This window comes from Radiomyces spectabilis (assembly GCF_025331425.1).
Source record: "Radiomyces spectabilis strain NRRL 2753 chromosome Unknown BYT42scaffold_15, whole genome shotgun sequence".
NCBI lineage: Eukaryota > Fungi > Mucoromycota > Mucoromycetes > Mucorales > Radiomycetaceae > Radiomyces > Radiomyces spectabilis.
This window is the reverse complement of record NW_026251940.1, coordinates 660876-678740: the sequence shown is the minus strand read 5'-3', so window position 1 is coordinate 678740 and position 17865 is coordinate 660876. Positions and strand designations below refer to the sequence as shown.

The 17865-nt window shown below is 41.9% G+C and overlaps 11 protein-coding genes across 11 annotated transcripts; 5 read left to right on the top strand and 6 right to left on the bottom strand.

Annotated features, from left to right (window-relative positions):
• The first annotated feature begins 284 nt into the window (after positions 1–284).
• BYT42DRAFT_587145 (signal transduction histidine kinase) lies at positions 285–1468 on the top strand. Its single transcript, XM_051570149.1, has 3 exons — positions 285–416; positions 518–714; positions 911–1468. The coding sequence occupies exons 1-3, from the start codon at positions 369–371 to the stop codon at positions 1170–1172; spliced, it is 507 nt and encodes a 168-aa protein (XP_051419213.1). The 5' UTR covers positions 285–368; the 3' UTR covers positions 1173–1468.
• Positions 1469–1583: 115 nt separating this feature from the next.
• BYT42DRAFT_587140 (vesicle transport protein) lies at positions 1584–2755 on the bottom strand. Its single transcript, XM_051570148.1, has 4 exons — positions 2608–2755; positions 2499–2548; positions 2376–2433; positions 1584–2303 (listed from the first exon to the last, which is right to left on the bottom strand). Exons 1-4 carry the CDS (start codon positions 2722–2724, stop codon positions 1659–1661), a joined length of 870 nt encoding a protein of 289 aa, XP_051419212.1. The 5' UTR covers positions 2725–2755; the 3' UTR covers positions 1584–1658.
• On the bottom strand, positions 2756–4967 carry BYT42DRAFT_587138 (pyridoxal phosphate-dependent transferase). Its single transcript, XM_051570147.1, has 5 exons — positions 4789–4967; positions 4665–4703; positions 3866–4588; positions 3655–3802; positions 2756–3584 (listed from the first exon to the last, which is right to left on the bottom strand). The coding sequence occupies exons 1-5, from the start codon at positions 4867–4869 to the stop codon at positions 3196–3198; spliced, it is 1380 nt and encodes a 459-aa protein (XP_051419211.1). The 5' UTR covers positions 4870–4967; the 3' UTR covers positions 2756–3195.
• Positions 4968–5446: 479 nt separating this feature from the next.
• BYT42DRAFT_587133 (biogenesis of lysosome-related organelles complex-1 subunit 2-domain-containing protein) lies at positions 5447–6342 on the bottom strand. The gene is made up of 4 exons (XM_051570146.1): positions 6010–6342; positions 5826–5945; positions 5658–5762; positions 5447–5596 (listed from the first exon to the last, which is right to left on the bottom strand). The coding sequence occupies exons 1-4, from the start codon at positions 6227–6229 to the stop codon at positions 5565–5567; spliced, it is 477 nt and encodes a 158-aa protein (XP_051419210.1). The 5' UTR covers positions 6230–6342; the 3' UTR covers positions 5447–5564.
• A 745-nt stretch (positions 6343–7087) lies between these two features.
• Positions 7088–7905, top strand: BYT42DRAFT_587131 (uncharacterized protein). Its single transcript, XM_051570145.1, has 5 exons — positions 7088–7165; positions 7231–7278; positions 7358–7474; positions 7542–7653; positions 7756–7905. The coding sequence occupies exons 1-5, from the start codon at positions 7109–7111 to the stop codon at positions 7833–7835; spliced, it is 414 nt and encodes a 137-aa protein (XP_051419209.1). The 5' UTR covers positions 7088–7108; the 3' UTR covers positions 7836–7905.
• BYT42DRAFT_587129 (histidinol-phosphate aminotransferase) lies at positions 7906–9404 on the top strand. The gene is made up of 3 exons (XM_051570144.1): positions 7906–8374; positions 8447–8706; positions 8774–9404. Exons 1-3 carry the CDS (start codon positions 7949–7951, stop codon positions 9222–9224), a joined length of 1137 nt encoding a protein of 378 aa, XP_051419208.1. The 5' UTR covers positions 7906–7948; the 3' UTR covers positions 9225–9404.
• A 4-nt stretch (positions 9405–9408) lies between these two features.
• On the bottom strand, positions 9409–10872 carry BYT42DRAFT_587126 (dimethyladenosine transferase). Its single transcript, XM_051570143.1, has 7 exons — positions 10701–10872; positions 10482–10630; positions 10280–10423; positions 9950–10211; positions 9800–9883; positions 9620–9726; positions 9409–9560 (listed from the first exon to the last, which is right to left on the bottom strand). The coding sequence occupies exons 1-7, from the start codon at positions 10833–10835 to the stop codon at positions 9518–9520; spliced, it is 924 nt and encodes a 307-aa protein (XP_051419207.1). The 5' UTR covers positions 10836–10872; the 3' UTR covers positions 9409–9517.
• A 340-nt stretch (positions 10873–11212) lies between these two features.
• On the bottom strand, positions 11213–12051 carry BYT42DRAFT_549693 (uncharacterized protein; the record flags this gene model as incomplete). The annotated part of the gene is made up of 2 exons (XM_051566087.1): positions 11213–11859; positions 11931–12051. The coding sequence occupies 2 exons, from the start codon at positions 12049–12051 to the stop codon at positions 11213–11215; spliced, it is 768 nt and encodes a 255-aa protein (XP_051419206.1).
• A 1479-nt stretch (positions 12052–13530) lies between these two features.
• On the top strand, positions 13531–15251 carry BYT42DRAFT_539943 (transmembrane amino acid transporter protein-domain-containing protein; the record flags this gene model as incomplete). The annotated part of the gene is made up of 4 exons (XM_051565533.1): positions 13531–14051; positions 14126–14652; positions 14728–14944; positions 15002–15251. The coding sequence occupies 4 exons, from the start codon at positions 13531–13533 to the stop codon at positions 15249–15251; spliced, it is 1515 nt and encodes a 504-aa protein (XP_051419205.1).
• A 479-nt stretch (positions 15252–15730) lies between these two features.
• BYT42DRAFT_587123 (uncharacterized protein) lies at positions 15731–16443 on the top strand. The gene is made up of 4 exons (XM_051570142.1): positions 15731–15849; positions 15910–16005; positions 16083–16140; positions 16225–16443. The coding sequence occupies exons 1-4, from the start codon at positions 15797–15799 to the stop codon at positions 16270–16272; spliced, it is 255 nt and encodes an 84-aa protein (XP_051419204.1). The 5' UTR covers positions 15731–15796; the 3' UTR covers positions 16273–16443.
• BYT42DRAFT_587121 (uncharacterized protein) lies at positions 16421–17767 on the bottom strand. The gene is made up of 4 exons (XM_051570141.1): positions 17424–17767; positions 17271–17365; positions 16882–17204; positions 16421–16826 (listed from the first exon to the last, which is right to left on the bottom strand). Exons 1-4 carry the CDS (start codon positions 17574–17576, stop codon positions 16717–16719), a joined length of 681 nt encoding a protein of 226 aa, XP_051419203.1. The 5' UTR covers positions 17577–17767; the 3' UTR covers positions 16421–16716.
• Between the last annotated feature and the right edge of the window lie 98 nt (positions 17768–17865).

Genomic DNA, 17865 nt, shown 5'->3' with positions numbered 1-17865 from the left:
CCGTATACAAAAGATTTCCAAAACGAAGACCTGTGCCATTCTATTAACATTATGGAAATCTTTTTTTCTTCAATCTAGCGTAACTGAAAAAGAAATGGGTAACAATAGTAAACATACAAAACCTAATAGAATTGCTTTGACAACTATGCAAGCTTGCAATAAAGCAAAGAAACGAGATGAATCCAGTGGTGAGATGAGGGGTGCCAAAATGGAAAATTCTGAGGTTGAATCCTCAGTACGATTTTTTCGTCTGTGACGTCGTTCATAATCACCGGCTGTCGTTGGTTTCTCAGCTGTAGGAAACTCGGTTTCTTTTTTTTTCTTTCGTCTCTTTATTTTTCCTTTTTTTGGTCTTCTTCGTGTACACCATGTCTACAAAAGAGACGCCTGTCGACCCCAAGCCTGAGCAGGAAAAGGTAGGAGTATATTTCTCAGAAAACACATATACTGTAGAGTTATTGTCTTAGCGTTTTACTGCTTCTTTTTTTCTTTTTCCCTCTGCTCCCACGCTATTTAGGATAATAAGCCGACGAAGCCTGCAGAAAAAGAGAATGCGGAATCGAAGGTGGTGAATCCTGATGATCTCATCGACGTGCATACATTTGATCAGCTTTTGGACATGGATGACGAGGACGATCACGAATTTTCATACAGCATTGTCGTGAATTACTTTGAACAAGCCGAGGCAACATTTGACGATATGGATTCCGCACTGTAAGTATTCCCTTAGCGTGGCGCCTTTTTACACCGAGAACTCAAGAGAGGAACCTCCGATTGTGGAAAAAGAAAGGGAGTGCATAGGAGCTGCAAAATAGAAAAGAATAAGGGTCATGGGTGGAAGAAAAAGGAAAAGAACAGAACAGATCTTTAATGATTATTAACCACATCTTTTTTTTTTTTCGTCTCTTAGAGAGAAGAAAGATCTTCCTGAACTTTCTCGACTGGGGCATTTTCTCAAGGGAAGTTCTGCGGCCATCGGTTTGAAAAAGGTCAAGGCGACCTGTGAAAAGATTCAGAACATCGGCAATTGTCAAGATGACACAGGCAACGGTCAGTTGGACAAAGAGGATGCTTTGGAGAAGATCACGCCTTTGCTTCCCCAAGTAAAGGAAGAATATGCTGAGGCGAAGGAATATTTGGAGAACTTCTATGACGTCCAGGAAGCCCGATAATGTAGTGACGATACAGAAACAAAGAAAGAAAGAAAGAAAACATTACATATATACACACAACCCAACTGAAAAAAAAGGTTCAAAAAATACAATCATCGTCTTCGCTTCGAACTAACAGATGTGGGTGGATAACAGCAAAACATGAAAGATCATCCCTAGGAACTCGACAACGGCTCATTCTATGCGCTTAGTTTATTTTTCTCCCCTTTTTATCCGTTATTCTGCATGATAAGAGCCTGATTTGCTTTTACAAATAAGAAAGTCTTCCATTTTGTGTTCTTTTTTTTTTCTTTTTTTTTTTTTTTTCGTTCAAATCACCCATAAAATCTCCAACAACAGGTTCCCAACCCAAAATCCATTTGGATTGCTTTGTGTGACATGACATCATTGATAAAAATACACTAATCCAAATAAGGATAATTACCATTCTTCTTTTCCCTTCTCGTATGCACCAAAAAGACAGAAAATCTTATTCTTTTTTGTTCTTCAGCTTGCTTTGGGTAGAAATTTGATGGTGAAAAACACCAGGAAGAACATCACACATACAAATAATACAACCCCAAACGTCATGAAACTTGTTCCCCAGGATTTCGAGTAATGTTCATCCAACCGTTGGCGTTCTTTACGCATTCGCTCCAAATTGGTTTCCACTGCATCTTGCGCGTCGCGTAGTACTCGATCATCTTTAGCTAAAATATCACCAAATGATTGGGTATTGAATTTCAGCTGTTTAGCCATGGTAGTCAGTTCAGTAGTTAACTCGTCGTGCATCTGCCGATGATGTTGTAACACGTGTTCAATATTCGCTGTTTCTTCGCGATCACCTTCCTCGGTGTCAGCCGTTCCTGATGGTTGTCTATCTCGTGTTTGAAACCTTCGCCGTAATCGTTGTGCTTCCTCTTCATTATCCATTTTCGTATTCTCCTTTTTAGCTTCATTCAATGCTTTTTCCTCGAGAGCCTTCTCCTCTGCTTCACTTTCTTCTTCGTCTGCTTGGGTAGAAGTAGGTTGACCTTGATCTTGGCTACTTTGCACCCAGTCGGGTTCGGGTTTGTGTTGCTGCTTCAACCAGTCCATATGCCTTGCCTTTGTCAGCTGAGCTTCAGGAATTCCTTTAGCGACATCTAAGTTCTATTATAATCAAATGGTTATTTTTTAAGCTTTTTTCAAAACGTTTAGCGCCACTCGTGGGCTCGACTATACCATAGTGTAAGGCGCCGTGGACCGCGTCAGTGCTGCGATGCGCTCATCGTAGTTGATCCTACAGAAAAAATTATAGCAGCAATAATAAGTATGTAATCTCCATGGTTAGCATTGAATTCGTACTTGGATCGATCACGAGTTCTTTCTTGAAGTATTCGTAAATAGTGAACATACTAAAAGGCGTCAAGTTAGCAGCTTGCCAGAATCGGGGGCCGGGGAATTGAATGCTTACTGTGGCAAATTTTTGTTTTTCCGAACCAGTCCATGTTTCCAGTTTTTCATTTTTTAGCTTTTCTTCGCAGCTAAACAGTAATCGTTGCAGGTTAATCTCGTCTGTGGTATAGGCCATTTTGCTTGATGTAGTAAAAAAAAAAAAAACCGTAGGCATGCGGCATCCAGAAATGATCCACCCACAACCAACCAATCATTTTCAGCGAGGAGGAGATTGAAAAATTCATCACTTGTATGCTCACGATGAAGCTATCCTTGGAGATCTTTATCAGACGGACAATATTTATGATACACCCATTTCCGAATAATCCTTTAATCGCAAGAGAAATTAGATGCCAAAACTAGACTTTTCTGCATACAGTAATGTCTCTTAGTTTTGTATATAAATGATGGTTTGCATCCTCCTTGAGCTCGTCTACATCAGCGATTTTTTACGGGTCCCCCTACCACATGAAACGCGTCTTTATGTTTCTAGTAAGTTGTATGCTGTCATCCAAGTATTCTATAGAAATAAATATCGCACATATGCATCAAGCAATGGTTGTAAAGGTTGTATATGTTTAGGCATGATCTTCAACTTGATGATTTTCTAGGCAGATGATACAGTTTGAGCAAATTGTTCTACGGCGCCGGCCAAACGAGCCAACCCCTTTTCAGCTTCTTCTTCGGTGAGAACCAGAGGAGGAATGACACGCAAAGTGTTGCAGCTGGCAGTCACCACGAGCAAGCCACGTTCGCGAGCCATCTTCACAAGTGGGGCAGGATCTTGAGTGAACTCCATGCCGAGCAATAAACCTTTGCCACGAATCTCTTTGATCAGATCGGGATGTTTGGCCTGAATTGCTTTGAGACCGGACTTTAACGCGTCGCCCTTTTCTCGGACCATTTTCAAAAATGCATCATCACTGATACGGTCAAATACGTGACAGGCCACAGCCGTGGCAAGAGGGTTACCGCCAAAAGTGGTTCCGTGATCACCTACAGATTAAGATATCTTTTTAAATTTTTCCCTTCTCTTTCAATACGTGTATTTTCAAATGATGCTTACCCAATTTGATCATATCTCCAACCTTCTCGTTAGTCAGCGCAGCGCCAATAGGAACACCGTTAGCCAAAGGCTTGGCCAATGTCAAGATATCGGGCTGGCAGTTAAAGTGTTGATGACCCCATAATTTGCCCGTACGTCCCAAACCACACTACAGCCATCCATATTTAGTTATCAAATATCACCAAAAAAATAGTGCACAAAGATACTGTACCTGAATTTCATCGAAAATCAATACAGCATTGGTTTCGTCACAACGTTTGCGCAACGCCTCCAAGAACTCTTGAGATGCATCATGAACACCGCCTTCACCTTGGATCGGTTCAACAATGACACCGCACGTCTTATCGGTGATGGCAGCCACCGCCTTCTCGACGTCATTGAAAGGTACTGTAACAAATCCGGGAAGCAACGGTGCAAATGGTTTCTGGTACTTTGGATTGTAAGTGGCTGACAAGGCTCCCATGGAACGACCGTGGAATGCGTTGGTAAAGCAAACAATTTCATATTTATCATCGCCAGCAACGTGCTTGCCCCATTTACGAGCAAATTTGAGAGCAGCTTCATTGGCCTCGGTACCTGAGTTTGCCAAGAACACCTTGTTGGCCCACGCACCTCCGTGGTCATGGGTTTTGTTGATCAGTTTGTCTGCCAATTCACCGGCATTTTCGTTGTGATATAGGTTACTGATGTGGACTAATTTGCTGGCTTGTTCTGTCAACACCTTGGTGACGCCAGGATCAGCGTGACCCAACGCTACTACGGCAATACCGGCCGTAAAATCGATGTATTCACGTCCGTTGGTATCGTACAAGCTACTGCCTTTGCCCTTGCTAATGACAATGTTAGGACGACCGTAAGTTGTGATGGTATGCTGATTGTATCGGTTAACAGCGTCGAGAGTTTTTTGTGGGACATCATCGTCGGGATGAGTGATCTACGTTTAACAATCTTAGGCATCATGCTTTGTCTGCTCCAATCATGGTCAACATAAAAATGGAACGCCTATTTACTTCAGTGACAGCTCGAGGAAGAGTGCTGAATGGACGAGCCTACAATAACCGGGGAAACCGTTCGTTTGTTAGTGGCTCGGTTTGCTTGCTGTCAACCACAATGTTTATGCGATATAACACATACCGCAAGCGGCACGAGTTTCGAAACTGAATAGGACGACGCTCGCTGACCAAGCTTAGATGTAGTACGACCGAGGAATTGCATGCCGAGAAAGTAGTATAAAGGTGCACGCTTCCGAGTTCGATGATCGAGTATTTTTAACTGCAGTTTCGGGATATGAAAAATAGATGATGCGAGTTGAGTCAAAGCTGGGGAAAAAAAAAAAGATCCAGTCGAAAAAAAAAATTTCTCGCCTTTTTTTTCCCCCTTTCTACGACACCATCTAAATCAAAGGGAAGGCTCTTTTAATCGACACGATTTCTTAGAAAATGACATCCAAATGGATAGTCATATACTTGGATGCATTGAAATAACCTGTTTTATTTTTCATCTGAGAGGCGTGTTATTTTACACAGACAAGGTTACTGTATATTTGATAGCCCAACATGCGATGAGCGAAATCGTTTTGATCATTTTTCTATTATGAAGCGGTCACTATTGGGATTACAATGCTCAGGCCGGATTCGTCATTCTTCTGTCAGCTATCAGAGAGAATAGCTTCAACATAAGGCTCGGCTGTTTTTGTCTTTATAATATTACCACTCCATTTTTGTGTCTAACATATCATGGTGGACCACCACAGCGACATAATGTGAAATATTGATATGTAATACATTGAGATACAGGTGATAGCAAGTATCTAGGTTTGTTTTATTCAGGAAAATGTAGAAAGTAGCAATGTGATGGAATCAAAATTAGGGTGGGTGATCAGAAGTATGTAAACGTAAAGTATAAACTTATTAAGTATGGTGTGACTGATTAAGTTTGATCTCTGTGGTTGTTCATGTTGAGCTTACGTATCTTTTGAGCCTGAAATGGGTCTGTGAGCTTACCTAATTGTTGTGAGTACGCATTGAGTGCTTTTGCAGTTGTTTCCATATCGATGGTTTGTTGATTGATATCATCGACTTGACGCATAAATGTTGCAAAATCCGCATCTATTCCAGGGGTCAGCCGACTCATATTATCCTCTGTGAGGCAAAGTACAACAGTACACTTACATGTATTTTGAAGTTTGGACATTTCTTTCATGAGGCGTTGACTCATTTGGGACATTTGACTGTATTTTTCTCTTGTGCTTGTGTTCATTGTTTCGAGTAATTGGCAATCCTCCATTGTCACTATAAACTGTGCATTAGTTTCATATAATTCTATAGCCTTTGTCAATGTCAAGGATTTTCTCACATAGAAGCTCTGCACGTGTATACTCTGCTAGTTTACGAAAAGCTTCTTCTGATAAACGTGTGATATATTCTTCATTGAGCATTTTGGCTGCTTCATCTGGATTAAGGCCTGGAATCGTGGTGTTCCGTGACCTTAACAAGCCTGAAGTTACTGAAGGCATTGTATCGTTGATGACGGATGTTGTCGATGGGGTTGCTTGTGGTTGAGGTGCGTCGGTCATGTGGGGGCAGAAAACTCTGGAGGGGTCGTTTGCAGAATTTTTTGTTCTTTTGCTTCATTTCGTTTGACTCTCCGCAACGATGGTTCTGTCGGGAAATCAAAAAACGTCTCATGACAAAGCTTCCATGGCGTAACTGTTGGCGTCATGGCCAAAGATCGATCGATACGATCACAGAGTCGTTCGAACGCAATTTCAATGGTGAGAGCGTATTATATATTGGGATTTTGCGCCACAAAACTTGCATTGACGTATCATGACAGTTGTTACATTGCTACAGATCCTGCACACAGGGGGTGATTTGAGCGTCAGACCAGCCACTATCGAATGCCTGTGCAGCAATGCGTACTTTTCAGTCCGTATATCAGGAAAGCTGCATAATAATCGCTCTAAAATAAGAAGGAACCATTGTGGACCATTTTTCTGCTGCTTTTAATCGGCTACCTTGGTTCCATATGAAGGAGATAGGACATCTAGAAGTGAAAGATGAACCTGTCAACTTAAACCGGTGGTGTCCGCTTAATCTCACTGGATAATGAAAAAAGTGCTTTGGTTCTTATCAGAAAATGGGTAAATGCGCTAAAAATGAGTCGTTAGTGCAATTCAAATTTTTATTTCTGCTTACTTTGTTTAGCATTATTGAGACGCTAGTCAGTCTAAAGGGAAAGTCGTTCACCATTTCATGATAGCTTCGCTGAACAGTGAGTCCTGCATCAGCAGTCATTGGCGTTTTTCAAGGGGACGGTGTTTCAAAACAAGACTAATCTTGCGGTTTCGCGGGTGTTGGGTTCATTGGAACTATTTCGACTTCCGACATCACTGCGAAAAAAAAAGGGAACAGAAAATTTTCAACTGTTCTCCATCTTTCCTGCAAAACCACCGATGGCTCCAAAAACAAGCAAATATATTGACGACAACAGCGACGAAGAAGACTATAAAGTATATATTGCAGCGCCCTTACACTTGTTTTATTTCTATCGGACGTCTTATGGTTTTGCTTGTAGCCTGGCAAAGACGTAAAAGAAGAGGAAGAAGAGTTTGAAGAAGAAACGGTAATAGTTCGACCCATACAACGTGCGCTGTGCTTACGCGATATATTGATTGGCGATCTTTTTTTCTTCGTATTTTCAGAAGCCAGAGGCCAAACGTCAGAAGCGTAAGAGAGAAGAACCTAACACAACCACTGCTAGCACTGGTAGCACATCGTCAGAAACACCGCGCGACACCCAAGGAAATCAATATTTAGAAGTAACTGTCGGGGTGAAACGAATGTGCCATGTTTGCGATCCTTACTTTAGAACTTTTTGGGTTGTAGTTATCTGCTAAGCGAAGAGTTACCATTCGTGCGTTCAGCTCTGGCGAGCCATCCGTTGATATCAGAGAAGTCTACAGAGATAAAAACACAGGAGAACTGCGTCCAGGCAAAGGTAAGAGCAATTCATCATTTATCTCAAGGATCGAAAGAGAGGAGGATGATGGAGAGAGGCTTATTGAAATTTGATGATATCGTAATACGTTTTTCTTCTCAGGTATATGTCTGCCGATGGCACAATGGAAAAAATTAAAGGAATTGATCCCAGCCATTGATACCGCCATTGAGCGACTCTGAGTCACACTATCTCAAAAAATCGCCATAAAATAAAGCCGCCCTCAAGCTAAAACATTTTTTTTTTGAAGATCTTCTCCCTTGCTTTTAATCTTTCTTTTTAATTTGCCACTACTATGCCTTTCGATTTGACCAAAGTTATCCGCCCCAATATTCTCGCATTGGCTCCTTATCGCTGCGCTCGCGATGATTACAGCAGCGGTATTCTTTTAGATGCCAACGAGAACGCTTATGGACCGTCTTTGCCTGTCGAGCAGGAAGGCAGCCTGAACCGATACCCTGACCCTTACCACGTCAAAGTCAAGGAACGTTTGCTTCAATTGCGTAAAGTTCCTTCCGTAGCCAACTTTTTCTTGGGTGTCGGTTCCGACGAGGTCATCGATCTGGTCATTCGTGTTAGCTGCGTTCCCGGAAAGGACAAGATCCTCATCACTCCACCCACCTACGGCATGTACTCGGTGTGCGCTCAGATCAACGATGCCGGCGTAGTCAAATGCAACCTCGATGTTGAAGAAGGACGATTCCAACTTAAAGTAGACGAGGTAACTAAGTGTAACAACAAAAGGACTGTACAAAGTTCTTGGAATCACTGACTTGGAGAGATCTCTGTGTAGGTATTGGCATCGCTCAAGGCGAATCCCGACGTGAAAGTGGTCTTCCTTTGCTCTCCTGGTAATCCCACCGGTACATGCTTAACACACGACAGTATCCGTGCCGTATTAGAGTCTGGCTTTGAAGGATTGGTTGTCGTCGATGAAGCCTATGTCGATTTCGTTGATCACGCTGAAGGTTCGGTAGCCAGCTGGGTCGAAAAGTATCCCAACTTGCTTGTCATGCAAACATTGAGTAAGAGTTTCGGATTGGCCGGTATTCGGTGAGTAAACATTTGTTATTTTGCACCTACGTACTTTGTCGTTGGCGTGTACTTAGTCATTCCATAGATTAGGCATTGCTATTGGTCAGCCGGATCTCATCCAGATTTTGAACAACACAAAAGCGCCCTATAACATCGGTACTCCCAGCGCTCAGATTGCCCAAGAGGCGTTATCCGAAGCTGGTCTTCAGAAGATGTACGAATATCGATCAGCTTTGATTGATCAACGAAACAAGTTGATTGATAGTCTCGCTTCTTTCCCCGTACCTGGTATCGGTCGTATTTTGGGAGGCAACGATGCCAACTTTGTGCTTGTACAAATCCTCAACGCCGAAAACCAGCCCTGCAATGAGAGATCCGAAAAAGTTTACAAGCTGTTGGCCGAAAGCAAAGACGTTGTGGTTCGTTTCCGTGGCAAGGAACCCGGTTGCACAGGTTGTCTGAGAATCACCGTCGGCACACCAGAGGAAAACGCCACGCTTCTTGCCAGATTACAAGAAGTCTTGACCATTGTTTAAACCATGCTTTCCCATTTCCGCTCCCTTATTCTTTGACACTCTTATAGAATATGAGACCTCTCACGAAGAAATTATAAACCTCCATTACGCACTGTTTGTGCACCATGTCAACTATGATATAGTGTATTGTTGGGTCCCACTTTTTGTCCGTACAATGTGGCGGTGCTTTTGGATTCAGGTCAGCAAGATATGTTGTTTGAAAGGATCAGATAATTGTATTGCATTTGGATACATAGAATAACATGAGTAATTATGATGCGGAAAGAATGAGATGGATGACAAGAGAAAAATCGTTATGAAAAATGAATATTAGCATGATTGAACGCCAGCAGCATCCTAAGCCAAAAGGTGAGTAGATCGTATTACAGATGATGCATGAATTTCAGGATGCTTACTTTAAGAAATCGTCCAAATCACATTTTGCTGCACGCTTGTCTGCCATGCTCACCGAATCCAAAATTCCCAACACTTTGGTTTTGATATCGAAATCAGGTTCCACCATCTACAAAATTGGAAACCCAATGTCAGTGTCCATTACCAAGACTTCTTTGTCCTGACTTTTTCTTAAAACGTACCATTTCATGGGCAGAGCAATACGTCTTGTAGTTCTGTTCCAGCATGTTCATCACTGTTGTTTGCTTGAAATTTGCTGCAATAGTCTACAGACAAGAGCGTAACGAGTCAGTAAGACCTGCCATGCAGACTTGTGAAGCTGCTCCTATTACCTTGTGTTTTCTCGTAAACAAAATACGCAAAAGACCATCAAACTCTTTTGCATCGACGGGTGGCGGTGGATTCTTGGGTTCAAGACGGACAACGGACGACTCCACCTGTGGAGGAGGTCGAAAGTTATTCTTTCCCACCTTCATGACGTGATCAACTTTGGCATAGAGTTGCACATTCACAGACAAACGGCAGTAGAGTTCATCACCAGGCTTCGCCACGAGACGTAACGCAAATTCACGCTGAAACATGAGAATAGCACATCTAAAGAAAAATACCACCTATTGTCAGCCGCAGGATAACGTTTACAATGTGTAACAGGATCGACTTACCGAAACAGAGGACGATGTTCGAGCAACTTGAACACCAAGGGTGATGAAATTTGATAGGGGGTATTACTGATACAAACGTCAAAGTACGGAAGTTCGGTCTTCATGAAATCGCCAAGCATAATATGCAATTTACGTTGTTCAGGACTAGCCACATAATGTTAATACCCAATAGTCAGGCTCTACTAGATAAAGAATTCCTTACGTTCCATGCACACGTTTCTGTAATTCGGCAGCCAGTCTGGGATCCATTTCAACAGCAACGACTTTTTTGGCCTGTGCAAGGATCTTCACAGTCAAATTACCCGTACCGGGACCCACTTCAAGAACAGTATCCGAGCTCACGACATTGGCCTACGAAACATCGAATATTATGATCAGTTACTAATTTAGTGAGCATCGATCTCAATGTTGGCATGCTCACCTTGTCAACGATACCCTGAGCTACCAAAGGGTTTTTCAAAATATGCTGACCGAGATCTTTGTTGAATAAAGGACCGAAAGCTCGTGCTTCGGCACCACTGTCTTTCTTTGTTTGTTTGGCTGTTAGCTTGGGCATAATACCGATCGAGACGATACTTCTTGTGTTGCTGAACCTGTGGCTGCTTTGGAAAATGAAAAAAAAAAAAAGAAATTTGTGCTTGATCTGTGACTGCTCCGTTACATATGGTTGGCAGGAGCAAAAATTCCAACCAACCGAATTTCGAAGCATCTTTTCCAATTGTCATTCACCCTTTTTTAACGTTGCCTGGGCTTGTTTCCATTCGTAATTTTTTCTCTTTTCATCCAATTGACTTTTACACTAATAGACACATGACAATGTATAAGCGAATTTTATGCAATTTTTGGATCATTATACAGCAAAAGATAAACTAGCAGCTATTTCTTTTTTTTTTTTCTTTTGACTCTTATGCATGCTTTCATTACTAAAAATATTCAAACTGGAGTACAGGAAGTGCTGACTTTGATGATGTCGCGAGGAGGTGTTTGCTTGCGAAGCTTGGCTGTTGTAGTGTTGAAGGCCGAGTCGCTCACATTAACCGTCTTGGAAAGCAAAGCTCGCATATCCATACTGTTTACTTCGTTGTTCGTGTTATTATAGTAGAGGGAGTAGTTGCTGGCATCCATATACAATAAATCATATCTGGTATTATTGGCCGATGAGAAAAGTGTCATATCCATCTTTCCATGAGTAGGGTACATATTAGGAAGAATGATCCAGCTGCGATTTGTATTGCTAGCCTTCAGCCAATCGCGGAACGGGTTGGGAACTGCCTGGACTGCATCGAGGACGTTGGATGCGACTTCAAGCATCGGCGGTGAAACTACCATATCGAACGAGAACACGGGTGAATCATTAGAAACGTTCTTGGAAAGAGGTTGCAGAACAGCGACACTGGTCATGTTGACCGATTGGAACTGGGGATACTGAGTCCAACGCATAGCACATGTTGTCTTGAACGTAAAGTCTGTGTTTCTGATCTGGCTTATCACCATTGTAGGGCATCCGCAAGTGTAATTGTACATCTGCGAAGCCTTGTAGGCACTTTGAAATATTTCTCGGTCCAATCCGACCATATACCCTATGCAACGCAAAAGTCAGAACGGTTGAGAATATCAATTCACCCACATCATGTTCTACGATCATACGTACACGTTCCGATGATTGAACGAACATCTAATGCTGTCGTACCGTTTCCCTGACGGCCACTAAGTAACCCAACGCTTCCACTGACGAGACTGAAAAGCGCACCAAAGAAAGTAACAGACTTCATTGAATACAATAAGCGTCAAAAACAATGAAAAAGCTTAGCACATTCCATTGTTATCATCTCGCCTTTATAAATCTTTCTTTTGCACCGTTCACTGTTTCAATATAAATGGTATTGCATGGGTTCTTTTTTTTGTAAAACGTATCATCCAAAGCTCTTCAAAATCACCTAATACATCGCTTTTCTCATACATCATCAGTTTTTTTCACAGATCGTCCTGTCTCATTCGCATGTAATATCTGTTCAGTTGAAACAGTTTACGTAGTCTAAGCGAGACATGAGTCAATTTGATTGAACAAAAAAAAAACCAAGTCCTTTTTGTTCTTCCTTCTGGCGCACACGTACTCATATTAAATTCCATCGCGGTGGATTTTTTTCTAGTGACACTATGCTGAGCGGCGTCGCTGCGAAAGCTTAAACCTTTCCATGATCAAACCGATGTATTTAGCAGGAAAGTGACATAGCATACCGCGCATTCTATGGCTGTATTTTTCTGCCACTTTTTGTAGCTTAAACAGGTACCATTTTTCGTTTCATTTTTCTGTATAAGTGATGGTCAGCACATGCTATCAACGGGAAATGAATGATACGAAAAGTGTTTTCGGAACGGGAGATCAATCTATATCGGATTTGCATCTATCATATTAAATGACTTGATCTAATGAGATAACAGGGCAGTATGGTCCACGAGAAAGTCTGTTAAAAAAAGCTTGCAACGGGTAGGTCGGCAATGACATGCATAAAAATTTCCTAACGCGGGCGTTGATGTCATGTTGCTGTGAATCAATGTTGACATGGTTCCATGTACGGTCGTCCAACTCCCAACAAAGTCGCTGGTACTGTCAGCGGCCATTGTTGCAAAGACGGCTATCGGATCCCAATGTCTTTAGAAAAGAAATGTACTCCTTTAGCACAATGTAATGCATGACAATGCATAAGTCGGAAAACTACCTGCATCCAGGCTCTTTCCTGAAATGGGAATTTTTCTTGGCTTTTGGATGATGAACATCTTGCTATTTGTGTTTGGACGAACATCAAGTCGTTGTGCATTGTCATAGTCTGTACGCTGTCTATCCAACATGTTACTTTTTTTCCAGTGATGGAGAAGTATTTTTACTTTTAATTCATGGCCGTCGTTCTCCCCCAATTCACAGTATTTGTAGCATAACTTGCTAAGCTGCAATTCGAATAACGATATAAATTGATGATCCAATCTCGCATTCATTACTTAGTTTTTCATATGATCATATAATGGTATTTAGCAGCCCATCCGTATCCAATTACTTTTTATTTACGTCCATTAAAATCATTGACACGCTACTTTTTTCTCCACTTTAGCCACCCAAGTAAAACGGCCTCCGTATTCGCGGCGATTTTTTTTCATCATTTTGTTTATAACGATTTTGTAATCTCCTATCATCTATAAATCAGAAACGCGCAATCAAGTTCTTTTATCTCTTACACCATTGGATTATCAGTTTAATGTCTTTTGCTAAATCGTCACCCGATTTACCATTGCAACAGTTACGCAGCCGTTCATTCGAGTTGCCATCCAACGGTCCCAACAGTAGCCATGAGGAGCGTCAAACCTATCGAGCTCATTTTTTGGAAGATTCGATGCCGCGAGCGCGGCGATTAGAATTTGATGCCCCTGTTCCACCACGTCCTGCATTGTCGTTGCGTGGATATTCCTTTAGTAAACCATCAGCCGCTACCCGTCGATCCATCGCTCGTTCTGTCTCTTCGTTTTCTTTATACAGCAACTTTGCCGGTGAACGCTTTGATATTCATCATCACGTTGCCTCACGGTCAAACGAGGCTTCTGATAATGAAAAACGTAAAGAATCCGCCTTGTCATCCAAATCCAAATTCTCCTTGGGCGATATGGAAGAGTCAAAAGAGGACCTATCAGATGACCATCAACCGACAGCATCCGTGGGCAAGGCGATGTTTATGTTTCTCAAGGCATTTATTGGATCCGGCGTTCTTTTTCTACCAAAGGCGTAAGCGTGTTATTTCCCTCCCATGCTCTACAGAGGGTCGGTCGCTGATCGCTGTAATGATGTATTGAACGTAGTTTTCACAATGGCGGTCTCGCTCTTTCGATATTTCTGATGATCCTCATTGCCACCGTTTGCTTATTCGCCTTTCTACGGCTGGTCAAAACACAGCTCCAAGTGGGAGGCTCCTATGGTGATATGGGCGGTGTCTTGTTCGGAAAAACAGTACGTTTGATCGTGCTTTTCTTCATCGTGATATCGCAAATCGGCTTCGTCTGCTCCTATTTTGTTTTTATTTCGGGTAATCTATTGAATCTTGCGGATGTTTTATCGAGCTGCCGCGCGCGTCTTCAGCAGCAGACGTATATTTGGTTCCCCCTGGTGGCTGTTATACCATTAACACTCGTTCGGCATATTGCACGATTATCATTTGCGGCCATTCTCGCCGACATCTTTATCCTTTTTGGTCTTATATCGGTGTTGTATTTTACGGCTCAAGAATTGCATGATCACGGTGTGGGACCAAATATCGTAGCCGTCAATCCGTCCAATTTTGCTCTAATGATCGGGACAGCGACATTTTCATTTGAAGGCATCGGCTTGGGTAATTATTCATTGACATGAAAAACCGATGCATGTGCTTAAGATACTAACTGGCGCAACATCTTATATATCGCAGTGATACCCATAGTGGAATCTATGAAAAATCCTGAAAGATTCCCATTGGTGGTGATCACAGGCACCATCATCGTTTGCGCAATATATATCCTGATCGGCAGTGTCTCCTATTTAGCCTATGGCGATCGTATTCAAGCCGCAGTTGTATACAACTTTCCACCATCTCACGGTCTCACCATCGCTGCACAATTGCTCTATTCCATTGCTATTATTCTAACGTAAGTCGATTCAGGGTGCATCCAAAAGAGAAAAGGGTTGACGATGTATTGAAACAGGGCTCCGCTGATGTTGTTTCCGGCTCTAAAGATATTGGAGAATGGCATTTTCAAAGATTGCGTGTCCGGCCATAAAGATCTGCGAACCAAATGGCTCAAAAATCTCTTTCGCATCTGTTTGGCGATTTTTTGTGCAGTAGTCGCTTTTGCAATTGGTGGAGACAATCTAGACAAATTCGTGGCACTAGGTAAAAGAAGCATAAACACAAGTTACGTTATTCGAACTGCGGCAGCTAACATGCTTTTTTGACGCACTGACTGCAGTTGGATCCATGGCTTGCGTACCGTTGTGCTATATCTTTCCAGGTATGACATTGACAATGGGTATTCTGGGCAAGAAGATCATTACTGACTTGATACCATTTCCTAAAATAGGGCTATTTCACTTCAAAATTGCAAAGAATATTCCATCCAAGTGCTTCGATATATTTTTGGTCATTCTGGGCACCATCATCATGTTGTATACCTTATATATTACCATTGACTCATTTGTTCATCCATTAACCAATAACGTCCCTGTATCTCCGTATTGTGCTGTTTAAAGCTCATTATATGCATGTTAGTTTAGAAGGAACGAAGATTTTCATAAAATTGGACGTTGTTCAGCGTCAACTGTTGACACCGATACCGGACGTGGGTGTCGCCACAAATGGAAAAAATCGCATGATAGGAGAGTTTAAAAAAGCTCCACTTTTTTCTTATTATTTTTTCCCACAGAAAAACTTTGAACGCATATCAATTCTTGTTTTTTACTGTTTCTTTTCCCTTTATCTTTTTTCGATTCTCAAGACTAAAATGACACGCAGTGCGACCAATGCTTATGTGAACCGCGAACGACGCCTGTCCCGGTACTGATAAATTCCCATACGTCTACTTTTGTATGAAATCCTAACCTCGCGTTTTTTCAGCAACGGCTTATCGGATTTGAGATGCCCAGCTAAAAAAGCAGGCGCTGGATTCGCTAATTGGGGTGCTGTTGGCGATGAACTCATCGATATCCAAGAGTAGGCATCCCCAACTATCCATATTCAATCGATGCAAATGGTATCATTATCAGCTTACTGATACTATCTAACCACAGAGCTGTTCTCCAAAATAATAATGTTGACACCGTAAAACCTCCGGAAGCCAAGTTGCAGGTGAGCCGAAACACAAAATGACAATTTTCCTTGCGACAAGTTAGAAAAAATATGTTTCTCGCTCACCGCGTTTGTTTACAACAGCTTGTCGATCAACAAACTTTCGACACGAGAAGAAGTCAGTCCCAATAAACGGTAAAAGATGACTCACCCATTCCTTTTCCCTCACAAAACGCGAAAACTAGGACCAAAAAAAAACCTGACTGAAAGCATTTCCCACCATGTTAAGTTAGCTAGCACCACAAAACTTCTTGTGATGTATCTCAATAATAAAATACAACGACTTGTTCATTTGAAGCTTGGCAATGTAAGATGACCTTGTCCCGTTCTCTATGCTGCCATCACCCCACATCAACGTGTTGTTAGTGGGATCGAAAAGAGTACTAATACAGTCACTGGAAGTGGAAAATTATACTCTTTGTTAAATTCAGCCATGCCTTAGTTCTGCTTATGTCTAAACGTTTATATGAAAAATTCATAGATCATTCTCGAAATTAAAACGATCTGTCCTACAATTAGCTTGCGTTTTATATGCCATTCCAGGATCCCATCACCGATGGTTGCCGAACGTGTCGCTTATGCTTGTTCTAAAAGCTTCTCCTTTTCCCGTTTCAAAAGAGAATATTGTTTCTCCAGTTGGTCTAATTCATGAATTCGATTCACTTGATGTACTAATTGATCAATCACTGGCAAAAATCTACGAGTTAGTTTCCATTTTGAAACGTACTAATGAAACTGTACCTGTCTTGAAATGCTTCTGAGACGTTCGTAAAGATGGAGAGACTAGAAATCCGAACCAATTTAACGGATCCCGAGATCGCTTCTTTCGGTTTTCCTTGGCCACGGCGGCAGCTTCTTTTTCTTGTACATCTGTGTGTTCTGATTCGTTCTCTGGTGTCTCTTCCTGCAACTTTCTCCTCCGACGAGCACCAGAAGGCTTTTCTGATGACTGATCGTTGGCTTGTTCACCATCGGCAGTCACTTCAGATTCATCATTCTCGCATAAGCAACTTTCTTTGAGGGTCAATACAGGAAATGGATGTTCCTGCTCTGATTCAATCGCTCTATTCAATTTCGCTGCCATATTAGAGAAAATGGTTTCAATAATTGGCGCTTTCCGAGATACGCACACCTGTACTTGTGCCTTCATACGCTTGTCGTATGAAAAGCGCGAGATTTTGTCCGCCCCCATTGTGTATTTCGCGTGAGCTAAATCTATAAATCCCTACGATGTGTCATTATCACAGCAAGGAATACGCATGCGCTATGAATGACAGATATACCTGTTGCAAATCCGTATTACACAGCTCCCACTGTTGGCTGTATTCCTCCATAGCAGTTAGATACTGCAAGCTAAGCTCGTCCAGTCGTTTTTTGATGCTTGTTAAATTTTCTTGCAAAAGTTCACGGCATGCTGCAGGCGATGATTCTGTCATGATAGTGAAAAGTCCTCGGCGTGTTCACCGACGAAGGGATATCTCAAGCAAAAAATTCATTCCACACGGCGGGCCTTGAACATGCATTTCATGCCCACCTCGATCAAGTTTCATTATACCGATTGTCATTTTCACCAGTTTTGTCAAAACGCCTTACATATGAGATCGACCATTTAATCAGTAGTTTGAATAGAAGACTCAAATACACTACTGAATCGGTCCTCTGAATTGTAGATAAGCAAAATAATGCAACTTGCTAACGGTCAATCAAAGTAATATATCATCAAGG